Source organism: Clytia hemisphaerica, unplaced genomic scaffold (assembly GCF_902728285.1).
Source record: "Clytia hemisphaerica strain Z4C2 unplaced genomic scaffold, Clytia hemisphaerica genome assembly, whole genome shotgun sequence".
Taxonomy (NCBI): domain Eukaryota; kingdom Metazoa; phylum Cnidaria; class Hydrozoa; order Leptothecata; family Clytiidae; genus Clytia; species Clytia hemisphaerica.
Genome location: NW_027103598.1, coordinates 76941 through 92248, shown reverse-complemented (window position 1 = coordinate 92248; position 15308 = coordinate 76941). Strand labels below are relative to the sequence as shown.

General features: G+C 35.2%; 1 protein-coding gene across 1 annotated transcript; it reads left to right on the top strand.

Moving 5' to 3' along the window:
* Positions 1-1107: 1107 nt before the first annotated feature.
* On the top strand, positions 1108-13510 carry LOC136801873 (uncharacterized). The gene is made up of 11 exons (XM_067058535.1): positions 1108-1246; positions 1569-1695; positions 2220-2395; positions 3036-3255; positions 3510-3628; positions 5530-6028; positions 6749-6870; positions 9539-9810; positions 11117-11352; positions 12098-12229; positions 12854-13510. Exons 1-11 carry the CDS (start codon positions 1154-1156, stop codon positions 12946-12948), a joined length of 2091 nt encoding a protein of 696 aa, XP_066914636.1. The 5' UTR covers positions 1108-1153; the 3' UTR covers positions 12949-13510.
* The last annotated feature ends 1798 nt before the right edge of the window (positions 13511-15308 follow it).

Genomic DNA, 15308 nt, shown 5'->3' with positions numbered 1-15308 from the left:
TTCTTTTATGTAATAAATCAAAAGAAATTCTAGGCTCGCCCGACGAAATACGACTTTTTAGTAGAACTCAAGTCTGTTCTGAACATTCTTACTATCAGCATCGAAGATTTCTAGCCTTCTAATAAACGAGAATAAAATAAAATTTAGCTCCACGAAATAAGTTTGCCTTCAATTTTGGCATCCATTAAATTTTGTTTTGAAAAGATAATTTCTCTAGCCAGAAAATAAAAAGTTCTTTATAAGCACACACAATTTCAGACCCAATTTGTAGACAAAAAGTCGCTGGAGAATTTAGGAGGAAAGTATTAAGCAATAGGGTTCACTTGAAGAAAATGTTGATCGAAAAATCTTGTCATTTGATGAAGGATTGCAAAGTTTACAGGCCCTTTTTTAGTCCAAATATTTTCTTACACCAATGTCAGAAACAATGAATCCCGTCTCATCTTATTTCCAACACTTAAGTTAGCCAATAAGATTTCACCTATCAACAAAAGAGCTCATTAAAAATGCACGATATATGAGATTATGAGCATGCATACCTCGTAATTTTTTTAATCGTAGGGCGAGCATGGTTACAATAGCATACTTCTCCTGTTTCTTTATACCTCCATGCTTATACTATGATCGAACCATAGAACCAAAACCGCAGATCACACTAAAAGTTACTAAAAGTTACAAAGAAAGAAGCTGGTCGTTGATGATGGGATATAAATGTTGGCTGTGGTGTGTCGCGTGGGCCTTTTACATCCACCATGTTTATACATGTAAGTAATAATAACAAAATAATAACGATGATATAGCTAAAAGGCCTACCTTCAACCTGCCTGTTATCAACTTAGAAATTCAAGTCCCGTTAAGTGTGTAAAAGGTATTCCACTATGTTTCGCTGAAATGATGATATCAAGCATTCAAAACCTTTAATTCAAATGACTTGCCTTTTAAAAGGAATGTCATTTTTAATCCTACATAATATTTGGACTGACTTCAGTGACTTTGAATCCAAGAGAGGAAGGGTAGTAATGGTAACAATCCTCAACATATGTTATATGTGGTGAATTTGGACTTCACCAAAGCCATTGAGTTGAATAGAAAGATATGATTTCTTCCCGTAGCCCTCCTATATCCATTCGGTGGAGAAACGAACGATGTTAAGATGAACACGACGACAGTGGAGAACGAAGAACGAGAAGCAGTTATCGGGCATTTTCGTCTCAAATCTCTCATCCTTGGATTGATAAATTTATACGTAAGTAAAGAAACCGGGGTGGAAATATGCTCTAAATGGTTAGAAATATTGCCGTAGTTTTCTTAATTTTGAATAAAATACCAAAGAAATAAAAATATTTACGTTTGGACAAAGTAAGCAAAAAATGGCCAAATAATAATTTTTAAATTATTAATTTTATTCGAAATAATTATTGTCTGGCATTGAGGTGGTCTTATATTCTTATGGATTTTTCAAATAACATTGTGATGAGATTTTTGAGTATTTTACCCGTTGTCACGGACCCCAATGTAACATACTAAATGTAATTTAGCCATCTTCTATGATATCATTTCGTCTTTAGGTAAGTGAAAGTGGATTCATAAAGTTTGAATCAACCAATAATCTTGGTCGATGGGATTTGAAGGTTCCGACCACAGAAATATTCATCGCTGGATATGTCCCTTATGACGGCTCTTTCGCTACACAAGGTAAGATTAAGAGCGATGGTCAAGTGGTCTAAGGCGTCGGTACATTAAATCATGGGTTCCCGGTTCGACTCCCTATCCCTTCCAATGTTTCGTTCAGTTCGTATATTTCATGCATGGTCATCATGAACTCCGCGAAAAACTGACTAAAGTTCTCGGTCCTAGATAGAGGGGCTTTATCCACGTAAAATATCGAATATATCTAAATGTGTGATTTGAATGGGTCTGTGTTGCATTGGTGGTTAAGGCCAATATTTCGAACATTCTAAAGACTGTAAAGTACGAATAGCTAAGGTGTTTTCGATGATTAACGAGGGAGTGCTCTGAATGAACTTTAGGTCAATGGAAAAAAATTTTGCGTTCCTTCATGATAAGTTTCTAAACGAACACTTCAGAAAACGAGAACAAATACTAAACAATAGGATCGATAGCAGGAATGGAAAATCAAGAGATCCTACGTAGCATGGACTAAAGAATTCTGAATTCTGAAATAAGATATATTTTTCTAATTCTATATTGTTCAACAGGTAGCGATTCGGCGATTTGGTTTCGTGAGGAGGACACAGAGGCTACCCTCTCACAAGTGGACAAAGATATCAAATCAAGATATCCACAGACCACCTTCAAAGCTAAAAAAGCTGTCGTCATCACTTTTTATAACATGACCAATCGTTATATTACCTTTCGCAAAAACACTTTTCAGGTTAGAAAAAATTCTGTAAAACTAATCGTATCATAAAAATCCCTAACAAGAGCCCGTCAAGATTCAAACGAAACAAATCGACTACTGTAGTGATTTAATAATTTTGAATTAGAGCCAGAATTCATCCTTTCTTGTTGAATGTAAGAAAGCAAATTATTCTGCGACGGCAGTCGGAGACGAACCGAAGGCTAATCCTTCGATAGTTTTCTACCCGAAGGTAGCGGAGAGTGCTACTCTTTCTCTTTTGTTAGCTTCGCATACCTTTGATCATTATCTCGATTGAGGCATGAGACGTGAAGTACTATTTTTAAACTAAGTAAGTTTTTAGTACATGTTTTTTCTTTTATAAGCATAACGTTTATAAGCATATGCAGGCTCAGTTTTTGGTACCTAAACAATGGCTCTATTGTTTGAGAACAATAGAATGCTAAGCATAATGCAAGCCTGATGTAGGGGCAGACACTTGCTTATAAAAAAAAAAACATGTATACTATAACCCGTCCGAGGATTGAACATACGATCTTGCGCACCGTAGCCGATTGCTCTCCCTTTATACAACGGGCGGTGTTGAGCATGGGTTGTATTGCCCGTGAGTAGGTGTCTCACCGCTTGACATTCCTTCTAAGTCTTCAATTTGCAGGTTGTTATAGGTCATGATTCCAGATCTGCATATTTGATCATGAATTATGATCGACTTGATGACACTGGGGCAAGGGCTGGGTACAACCTGAAATATAAATGTAATTATGAGATGTTTGCACCGATCATAACAAGTCATCGATTGAAGGATGGATCAAACATTGGAAAGAAAGGCCGGTACGTCTATTGGATGAATGATGCCCAAAATTGCCGCAAATCTGGTAAGTTATCAATTTAATGACCTAAACTCCAAATTTGAGACAAAATGACTAAATGTTGATCGAGGGACAATTTGGTCATTTTCTTATTTTTAATTTGACCTTCCTTGAATAAAAGGTGAGAAGATTTATACATTTTTTCGAAGGATATGTTGGAAGAATTTATCGGCTTGGGCTCACAAATGCCAGAAAAAAAAATTGGTTGTTCGGAGAATTAAATTCCTTCTAATATTTGGGAAACAACATTTGTTTTATAGTCTTTTACACAATGAATCAAACAATCATGCAAACACTCCCTAAAGGAGATGATATAGAGAAAGAATTTACGTTGAGTAAACCGATGCCATTGTGGAATGGTGTGCACCAAAAGATTGTTGTAAGTTATTCATCATTCTTCCAATCTAATTCTCACAAGATCAAAAACAACGATATTCTTTGTTTGAAAATTCCTGCAACAATCTACTTTACTCATGTCACTCACTGGATAAAAGTTCGAAGACATATTTATTGTGTTTGTATAGCTAAATCAGTAGCTCAACCATTAAATTTAAAGCCCGAAGGGCTAGAGGAGAGACTCCTGGATGGGAAATGAAACCATTTATTTCCCATCCAGAACGCCCGCGCGTAGTTTTTACACAAACGCCGGATTGAAAGTAAAGTCTATCGCTAGATTTCAAAAAATATAGTCCTCCAAAACAAAGGAACCGCTAGATACAATCCGTCGTCATTAGGGCGCATTCTATGCGCGTTTTGGATGGGAAATAAGTGGCTTCAATTTATCTTGCCTGAGAAGGGTTAAAATCTTGCCTCTAAAATTCAATGAGCTCAACCGATGTTAATGTTAATGTAATGTTAATGTATATATTCTTTAAAGTCGAAAAATGTGTACAAATCTGTACTAGCTTTAAGCTAATAGAGTTCGACTGCCTATTTTACAAAATGAATCATTCATCATCATCTGTTAATGCCCAATCGCTGACGATTTCTTCTGTAGAGCATTTTGGTTTACAATTTGAAGATATTTTTGTTCGGTTTTGTAATTTTTTAACGAAGCGTAGTTTTGTTCTTGGGCTTCCTCTTACGCACCAGTTGAATCCTTTATTGATATTGTCTTTGTTAAGTTTCTTCGCTTGTTCGTGCATCTCCTTGATCTTTTTCCGTTCGTTGATTGTGAAATCTTCCGTTATACTTACCTGAAAGAAACAAGTTTCTTTTAGCATGTGTAAATTCTTCATGATAAGATCTTTGTCATGTTGACTTTGCAGGGTGACTTTCAGAGGACGGCCATTCTTTGTTTTTCTGTTTCCTAATCTGTGGTGAGTAACATTGATTTCTGGAACATTGATGTCATCTAGGAGTTCTCGGAACCGAAATATATCATATTTTTTTCCATTTTCTTCTTCTTCCTTATCTGGGCCTGAATATTCGAGAAACCCGTGAACGATCATATTCAGTTTTCTAGATTCTATGTCTCTCTTTTCACTGTCTTCCTTCCGTTTTTGTTCTTCGGCAGATTTTAAGTCTTCTTTGTGCTTCTTGGTAATCTCAGCGTATGTTTTTTTTGATGTTTCAGTCATTATTTCTGCTGTGTGCTTTATTTCTTCCTTAATCATGCTTCTTGTCTTCTCCTCCATCTCTTGTAGTTTTCCTGCCAGAAAGGTTTTGAGGTCATTTTTGATGGAATCACGGGTTTTTGTGTTGGTGTTGACTTCGTTGTTCAGTTTTTGTATGACGTCGTCTTTCTTTTTAAGTTCATTTTGCATCATATGTTGAGTGTTTTTTCCCACTTTACTTCTTAGGTTTTTCGTTATTCGTACGCAGTTTGAACATAAGTAATGATCGTTGTAGGATGTCACGAATATTTGTAGTTGATACAGGGGTAGCTGTGTGCACTCATAATGAACTGATCTTTTACATTTTTTGCATGTTAAGCGATCCAGGTCATCGTCTTCAGTACATCTTGACGGCGTGCAAGCTTGAGGTGGTGAAGCTGCTTCGAAAGGCTGATCTTTATCCATTTTGATGTTATTTTCATGAATTTTGATGTTTTTATTGGTTTTCAGCCATTTTTTCGAAGAGCGTTGCAAAAGCGTCTGATCTAGTTGACGTCAAATAAAAACTCGATTGGCCTGCTCTAGACGTTAAAGTAAGAGCTTAGTGTATGTTTTTACGCTGGTTTTCCTCCACGAGTGGAGGATGATATTCAATCAATTTTTTGATATTTGCATCAGAAATTATTTCAAACAAAATGAGGCTCTATCCCTGAAATTTTTACAGGTCTCCGTAGACGGACGTATGACATCAAAGAAGCATGGAGGTTACAAAACATTTGACCTGCGTAAGATGGAAGATGACGTCATTTTAGTGCTGAACCTCGATTATGATTCAAACAAAACTAAAGACGGAAATGTATATTTTGCAGAACAGAATGACGCAGACACTTTACAAAAAGCAAGTCAAGATATTAGTTTCTTCACTTGGAAACCTTTCAATGCAACACAAGTTTTGATTGTGTACTGGCGCCAACTGAGGTCTGATTTTAATGAAAAGACATTGAAATTCCAAGGTGTTTTGGCTAGTGACAGTGAAGAGACATATTTAATACATTTAAATGAAAAATACCTTGGAGAAAAAGTTGTACAGTCAGGTGTATCAGCTAAAAGATGCTTTTGGAATTGGTTTGGTGGGAAAGAATGGGTGGGTGGTATGCGCTCTAACACTGGTTATAATGGACAAAATATTTATAAAGTTTCCAACAAGAAATGTTTCAATGATTGTAAGTTTTTTGAATTCTCTATTTACTCTCTATTTGTGACCTTAAGAGCACCAAAGCCTCATTAAATCAATTTCCCTAGATGACAAATGCAGTATATACAATGTACCTTAAGTGGATTAATTTTCGCGTGGACTTTTTTTCGCAAATTGAATATCCAAAATTTTTGCGTGGACAAAATTTTGCGAATCGAACTCTTTTTCAACCGATTTCTTTCACTTTCCTAGGGGTTTCGGCCAAAATTCGGATTTTAAATATCGCGAAAATTAATCCACTTAAGGTACATTATCAATAACAAGTATAAATGTTACCGAAGTCTATGTACTTTAAATGTGTGCTAATGCCAATGCTCCAAGTCCATTAAATATTATACCCTTGAAAAGGTGTACTTTCAAAAATGTTTGAAAATGAAGGTAAAAGATATAAAATAAGGAAAAACATATTGATTTTATCCTTTGATGCTAGTAACTACATTCTTGGTATTGAGGCTAAGATATCGTGGCTGACAAAAAGGAGATTACCTGATACACCCATCAACGCACCAAAGGGATTTGGTCGAGTTTTCCAGGAATGCATGGGGAAAACATTTGGAATTATGTCATGGTTTCTCGGAAAATCAACGCAGAGGCATTTGTCGCCAATCCTGCCTAGTATAATGATCCAGCATTTTCTTCCCGCGATTGCTACAACACTTAATCTCAACACTTTTTCTTTTTCTTTTAGATTTGGTTCCATTTGGTGAAGGAATAGATACAGGAGATATGGGAGAAGCAGACGAAGTGATAAAAAATTTCGACCTGACCCAGAAATTCCCTTTCTTCTCTTACGAGGATATGTACATAAAGGTGAAGGGCAATAAATTTCACTAGCCTTACTTTCATATAATCGAACCAGAAAAAAACTCAGTCGTGATTTTCCCATGAAACTTTATATATTTTCATCCCTGTTGATATCAGGGATATGTTATAGCGGAGCTGGATAACGCACATTTAAAAAAGAAATTAAAATTTGATATGAAATTTAACTTTTTTAATTACAAACTCGTGAAATTTGGATTTCCTCTTAGCCAATGATTCTGCTGCTGCATTTATCGTTCACGATTAAAAACTTTTAATTATCAAGAGGGTCTGTAAAACATTGGTGAATGACAATTTAAAAAAATGAAAAACATTGTTTTCATTAGTAAAGTTATAAGAAGCTTCTTCTCTAAGATTATAAATAGTACTTTTTCATTTGAAATACCGCGCTACACCGCGGGGTGCCTCACTTTCTAACTGATATTTTCAAATAGCAAGTTGGTATGTCTGATTATGGAAAAAATTTCAAGTCAATTGATACAATATTTGTCAAAATATTTACATCCGAAATTTTTAAAGAGAAATCATGAAAGCTTCCCAAATTCATAACACACGCTGATAAAAATAGATATTATTTACAGTATGTGGCCCCCAAAACGGCGATCAAATTTGAAATTTCTCTCAAATCTAGAGGAAAAGAGATTTTACAAAAATTTTTGCTGCATGAAAACCTTTAACATCTCTACTTTATTTCCTGGAAGTTCTTTTTCAAAATTTTCAATTTCAACAATATTTTTCAATCGTTTAAAGATAGGTAGCTTTTTTCTAATGGCCCCCAAAACGGAGGTTTGAAATTTTAGCGATTTCTCGAGATATCTTTAAGATATGAATACAAAATTTTGACCATAGTTTTGAAATATGATTTAGAGGGTTTTGAGCATAAATCTATTTGATAAAATTTTTACAGTATACCCCTGGTTGTCAAAATGCAGGTTTGGGGCCCCCAAAACGGAGGTGTAGTTAAAATCAAATTATTAAGCCCAGTGGTAATAGGGGGAAAAACTATAAACATATTTGTGTTTTCCCTTAAATTTACGACCTGATGGATGTAAAATTTACGATTTTTATGAAATATTTCAAGATTTTCGATATTGCATAGTCCAAACTGAAAATTTAGAAATTTTCAAAATGACAATTTTGATTTAACACCGTCTTAATCAATTTTTTGAAAACAAATCTCTTTTGAAAATAGTTCCAATCATGTATGGAATAAGCTGTGAAAATTTTAGAAAAAAAGCTTAACTGAAACTGAAAATATTAAGCTTTAAAGATATTTTTCTCCTATATTTTGCAAAAAAATGATTCAGCAAAAAAATTTATATATAATGTTAATTTTTTGTTATAAACTATTAACTCAAGGTGATAGGAGAGTAGAATTCCAAGATTTTTTGCTTTTTCTCATATTAAGAATTTTCGGTTTTGTCAATGCTGATTCTAGGGCTCCAAAATACTGGTTGACCTTCAAGATGCTATATCTTTTACCCAGCCTCTAAAGTCACAGATGTATTTGCATTTTCTGAACGGCATTAGGTGTAGAAAGTTTTCTATACCTCGTTTTCATAACTTATTTTCAATATCCAAGGAGCTAGAGTGATTTATATGCAATTTTTATCTAATTTTGGTGTTAAAATATTTCCTTTAGACGCAAATATGTTATTTTGAATCTGTCTCAAACCAGCAAAAACATGCTCATTTTTAAGTATAACCATCATTCTTTCAAAATAAACAAAAATCGTTTAACTCTGATAAATCTACAAGTCAGAATCTTCATTTCAATGAAAACCTCCATTTTGGGGGCCGTCTCCGTTTTGGGGGCCGTCTCCGTTTTGGGGGCCATATACTGTACAAGGAAGCTTTTGGGGTATCTTCTACAAATATCATTTTGATGAAAAGCGGGAACATCATAGCAAAATATGTGCAAACGTACTGTATGAATACTTTGCCTGTTTCATTTTTCTTATAAAAACAGAACACTTAAGGGGACAGAGATGGATTTCTATTATGAACAGTTTACAATAGAAAAGACAAAGGAGCAATCCGCTAAGGAATTCTCGTCCTTCATCCAGCTCCGCTATAACATATCCCTGTTGATTTAGATTTTAAGCAGCTAGTGATAGATCTGGTAGGGAGTTCAAAATTCATGACAGGAAATTAGTAAGCTTAAACGTCATAAATTTCGAGCCCTCCCCTCAACACCTGTCACTACACATTAGCAACAATAATTTAAAATTATCGACCGAACAAATCTTTCAAAGATGGCGTGTATTCTTTTAAAAATGATCTGAATACACTATTTAACGTTACACCAACATTGAGTAAGGCTATTTTTATATTACTTGATCCCATTGAGTTTCAAGCCCGAAGGGCTAGAGGTCAATCTCTAACCTTTCTCAGGCAAGAAAAATTGAAGCCTTAAAATATGCGCCGTATTTTTGATGACGGATTGAATCTAGCAATTCCTTTGTTTTCGAGTGATATATTTTTCGAAATTAAGCGGTAAATTTTAGTTTCAATCTGTCATTTGTGTAAAAACCAGGCGGGTTGCTCAAGGCCGCGCAACTTTGGTAGGATTTGTTGGCTTCAAATCCTACCAAGGAGATTGACCTCTAGCCCTTCGGGCTTGAAACTCAATGCTTGATCCCATTTCTCACTGCAGGTCAATACCAACAACGCGCTGACTAAGAAAGCAGACATCTATAGTTTCTACGGGCCTAATGTCTTCAACAAAATGAGCAGGTCTTTTATATCACTCTTTTACAATGACATGTTCACTGAATTTGGAGGTCACATGACATGGAGGGAAACTAAAACAGAAACCGATTTATCATCCATCAATAATTACATCAAGAAAAGAAACCCTTCGTTAACCTTCATCCCGAAACATGCAATTGTTCTAACTCTTGTGAATGTACAACAGTACGGTGTCAGGTACGTTTTAGAGTCTGCTAAACCACGTGTCTCACGTGCCCTAGTGCCCTAAAATTTTCACGAGTCCTAAATTTTTTTAGCGATATGAGGTCTTTCTTATCGGTATTTCGGGATTAAGTCGATAAGTACTCGGTACAAATTTCTAATTACTAACAATTAGCCGAAATATTTGACATCTTCTTATTATTCTGACTATTTCTGTTCGACGACATGGACGACCTATGGCACTAGAGACACGTAAAAAAGTTAAGGCACTAGGGCACGTGATTTAGCAGACTCGTTTTGTAGTCTAACATATCCCACAATTTAGAATCAGGAAATTTTATTCGTTAGCATAAAAGCTCGCATTCGATCAATCTATTGACTTTATCACAGTCTTACAGGTTAAGCTTGCTAATTAAGCTAAGCTTAATGAGCTCTTTTATCCATAGGTGAAATCTTATTGGCTCATTGAAGCTTTAAAAATTAGTTGAGACGAGATTCATTGTTTCTGACATCAGTGTAAGAAAATATTCGGACTAAAAATAGGCTTGTAAATTTGACAAATGTGAAATGATAAGATTTTTCGATCAATGTTTTCTTTAAGGTGAACTCTATTGCTTGATACTTTCCTCCAAAGTTCTTCAGTGACTTTATGTCTACAAATTGAGTCTGAAATCATGTGGGCTTATAAAGAACCTTTCATTTTCTGGCCTGAGAAAATATCTTTTCAAAACAAAATTTAACGGATAACGAAATTGAGCAATCTTGAGTTCTACGAAAGAGTCTTATTTCATCGTGCGAGCTTAGAATTTCTTTTGGTACAATTTATAATAGAAATCAAAAGACCTTAACGACCAATTACCAACACATTCAACTCCTGTTTTTCTTTATACATCCATGATTAGATAAACTTTCAAGGGAATTAGAGTCACTTACAGTCAACTCCCTCTAATTCGAACCTCTATTATTCGAATCTTTCTGTAATTCAAACTAAAACATTGTCCCTTCAGCTCTAGGGAGTAAATAACTATCTGTAATTCGAATCTTTCTCTAGACCGAGAATCTTTGATCCCTTTAAGATCGAATTAGAGAGTCAACTATAAAAGAACTTCATAATTATCATGATCAAAATGATAATTTATTTGGTATTTTACTTTCTTGATTTTCTATTCATGATATGCACCATTGCAATGTCTTCCGTTCCACCCAGTAGCTCATTGGTTGAAAGTGACGTAAAATCAGTCGATACGTCACTTTTAACCAATCAGCTACTGAGTGGAACGGAAGACATTGCAATGGTGCATATCATGAATACACGTTTCAGGTCATCACGGAACACAATGCAACAGATTCTAGTTACGGACGGTTCCCTCACCTTTGCCATACTCAATGTCTATCAAGCGGACTCCGTACATATGTCGGCATCCGGATATTATGATGAAAATTGTAAGAAAGCCAAGGTCTTCCATTCACATAGTGAGAAAGACTTTGAGGAACACTTAGACGAGATTAATCCTATTGTCGTCAAATTGATCAACAAAGATTGCACGTTCCCTGAAGGTAATAAGCAATGCCAGCTCCGTGTGGATGAGAAGAAATAGCTATGTGCTTGTGGAAACTAAGTCAAAATCCTTTTCAAGCCCATATATTTTAACCGTGTACCGTATTACTTCGAATAAATGCCCGGGCGTTTAATAAACTTTTAGAATTTTAGGAGGGCGTTTATTCGAGAGGGCGTTTAAAAGAAGTGAGTGTTTATTAAATTCTCAACCAAGACTATCTTAATAAAGTGAATGGGAAATTTGTTTTGGGTTTTCGTTTTCAGCTAAAATATGTCATTTTAGAGATGTAAAAATGGGTCAAAATAAGTTTGAATACTGAAAGGATACAATCATCAACAGATATTTAAGTTTATCCCTTCAAATAGTTCCTCCTTGCAGCTACCTGTTTCAAATAAACACCCCTTCTAGGGGAGGCGTTTACTCTAAGGGGGCGTTTATTTGATGGGAGCATTTATTGAAAATTTTTTCTTTATTGATGGGTGTTTATTCGAAGGGGCGTTTATTCGAGGTGCGTTTATTCGAAGTAATACGATAACAAGAAAGTGACACAAATACAAATCTTGAGTAACTTTCTTTTCATTTCTGGTGAAGGGGTTTGAGTATTTTTACAAGTATGTAAAACCGAACGGAAAATATTGTGAGATGAAATTTCTTAGTTGAATTAACACGACACGAAATCGTGATCAAGTAGTTTTCATTTTTGAATAGCTATGACAGCTAAAATATTTTCTTTTTCATTTGAGACGACACAATTGGAGTGTTCATCCCGACAACAACGACAACTTCCACAACAACAACTTCCACGACAACCACTACAACTCCGACCACAACTACCACAACCACCCAATCACTTTCGCAATCGTCAGACACACAAGGTTAGTATTTTCTTGACACCTGTGTTATGTAAGAAAATACCCTGAAATACTTTAGGCGTACAAACTTTCGCGAGTAGAAACTTTCTCGAGGACGAAAAATCGAAATTCAAGACATTTACTTTCGCGAATTTAACGGAAAAATACTTTTCGCGAAAGGCGTAAAATTAAAAATTTTCACAAGAAAGAATGGCTTAGAGGGACAAATACTTCTTGCATTAGCTTGAAACATTTGTCCTTTGACTTATTATTAGTCTTTTAGCAGGCTAAAAAGTGCCATAAAAGTTACATTTTTTCAAAGTTTGAAGTTTTACAGATTTTCTATTTTGTCAAGAATTTTTTGCGAGCATAAACTTTCGCGAATGGCCCTTCCTAGAATTTTTAAAGACATTTACTTTTCGCGAAAGTTTGTACGCCTTAGACAGAGCAGTGCTTAAAAATGAAGCCCGAGTTTACCAAGCCAAACTTCGTCACTTCAACGCTGTTTTTCAGTAACTTTGAAGTAATTTATGAATTATTAGCCAAATTTAATGTTAAGACTATTTGGCACCGAAAAGATAAAAAGATCACCGTTAGGAGAGACTATCCCGAGCAAATAATGGAGATAATTTCGTTTTCATCTTTAAGGTACGGACTACACGGTGATTATTGGATCAGGTGTTGGAGGAGGAGTATTCCTCATCCTTATCGTTATCATCGCGTGTGTGTGCAAAAGAAGGTGATCGCGCGCGCCCGCTCGCCCACCCTCGCGGAATGAAATACGAAAAACACAAATAACCAAACTCGTATCCAATCCCTCAGTTGGGTTTTTGAGATTCTAATAGTGCTATAAGAATGAAGGCGATTCGTTAATAGAAACAAAAAGTGGTGCAACTGGCTTTATGTAGGTAATTGATCGAAAAAATAACAAAAAGTAAAAGATAAAGTACTTAAACAGCACATAAGCACAAAGCTATTTCTGTAAATGAAATGCCCTCTATGGAATTGAAAACAGTTTTCCCGTTATGAACTAAATGAACACAAATGACTTACAAGTGTTTCAAGGATCAAACCATGTCATTCGTGAACAACTTGATGGAAGCTCCATGGAAGCAGCATATCTCAATGTTCTTTGTGACTGATAAGAATTCACATTTCATTTGAAGAGAGACCATTATCCAACTGGTTGTCACGTGGTGTACACAGTAGCATGGCATTATTTCATATTTTTTTATAATAATAAGTGTATTTATTAGTTGATTAATTCTCTAAAAGTAAGACAAACATTAGAAAAATAGGCTCTTTCAGAAAATGTTCGTACATGAGAGAGAGTGGGGGGGGGGGTGGAGGATGTGTCCGGGGGGTAGTGAAAAATCTAACAAAATTTGCCATTTCCGGGAGGGAAGCGTAAACTTCCTCTGTTTGAGAGTAATTTTGAATGTCCAGGGGGTCAACTGATGCTGGTCCTCGGTTAGACCTGCTGTCCAGGGGTCAAAAGTCACAATGTCGTCTTATTTGAAGTTCATCAATATCAATATTATCATGATCATTCAAAACTAATTTCGAATACTTCATAACTTGATAATGAAATAAATACAAAAGTTTATATATTTATTCTCTAATTGTTTAGGGGCCTGACTATCTTTACTATACTAACTTTACTACCATTTTTCCAAAGCTGGGTCCCAGGTGCCGTATGAAAATAACAACGTATATTCAAAGTTCAAATGCAAGACCCCTAGCCTAAATATATAAATAAATATACACAAGGCTTCCCTTCCCATAGCTTTTCCATTTTAGGAAAGATACGCATTGCGACGCGTTGTTCTCTTAAGCCTAAAAGAAAGGGTAACTATCAAAATATGAGAAGAGAGTCGCCTTTCAGACCTATAGTGTAAAGTGGATAATAACACAAGTTTTCTTGCATCTTAATTAAAGTATAAATTTTTTGATCTTTATCAAAATACTCAGTTTTTTCCATATCTAAATCTTTATAAATTGAGTCTCTTTATCACCTTATCATTCAATGCCTTCTCCTCCCCCTTCTCTTCTAAGGCGGCTGCTCGGGTACAGGACGCCGAACCGGGTTCTAGTCCTACTTTTCAACCTTTTCTTGGCTGCTTTACTTAACTGTATGATCAGACTTTGTGTCTATGTTTTATTTGTTTTCTTCTTGTTAAACTGACGGGGTGACTCTAGAGTGACAGGAGATGCTTACTCAAGGTACCACCCCCGATCTCAGAATTCGGTCTTCAGCTTATCGCATTCTTTTGTATTTTGTGCATTCCTTTTGTCATTTATTCTCTGTAATATTGTTTCTTTTATCTGTTTTTTTTTATTTTTTTAATAATTTTCTTCCTTAATGCATTTTGGGTTTTTGATACAGATTGTCATGGTCATGATTAGTCGCTATATGTATTTTCTTCAGTGCATTCTTCAAAATAGAGGCCCCAAAATAGCAAACCACAAGAATTTTCAAAGAGCTTTGCAAAGCTTTCTATATGGTATTTGGTAAATTTTTGAAAAGTGAACAAACTTTTTGGACGTTCTTTTCATTTGTTTGTTACAAGGGTCATTTTCAAGGCCTTTCGGACCAAAAATTTTACAGAACTATAACCTTGCCGCTTGAGAAATTCCACTTTCCTAAAAGATCTGGCGCATATACAGGGTGTCCCTAATTAAAGTATCGAGTCGAAACACAACTATGAGTAGAAAGTTTTATGTGCACCCTGTAGAGGAGAGAACAACTGAGAGCCTCACCTTGTAATCATTAATCATCATTAGTTAAATTACTAAAACCAATTATTTAGCCTCTTGGGAGTTGTAATTCATAAGTTTTCTAGAATTATGCGCCAAAAACGTTTTTATCTCATATTTTCCGAGAGGAATGGGTAAAAGATATACACGTTTTTTTTTTTATTAGAACACCTAAAATTTGGCTGAGCCTGGATGTGCTTATTTTTTTAGGAATTTTCAGCATAAAATGTTCTTAAATGTGTTCTTAATTTTTCAGACTACTCTAAATCGACAATATTATGCAAAATAAAGAGCACTTGAATTGGTAAAATTTGGACAATATTTGATTCTCGATTTTAGAAAATCC

Bases quoted from the DNA above. Each gene is read 5' to 3' on its own strand.
- LOC136801873 (XM_067058535.1), top strand. From the start codon at position 1,154: ATGAACACGACGACAGTGGAGAACGAAGAACGAGAAGCAGTTATCGGG. The intron at 6,871-9,538 runs GTGAAGGGCAAT...TTCTCACTGCAG, and splicing joins ACGAGGATATGTACATAAAG to GTCAATACCAACAACGCGCT. The intron at 9,811-11,116 runs GTACGTTTTAGA...TACACGTTTCAG, and splicing joins GTACAACAGTACGGTGTCAG to GTCATCACGGAACACAATGC.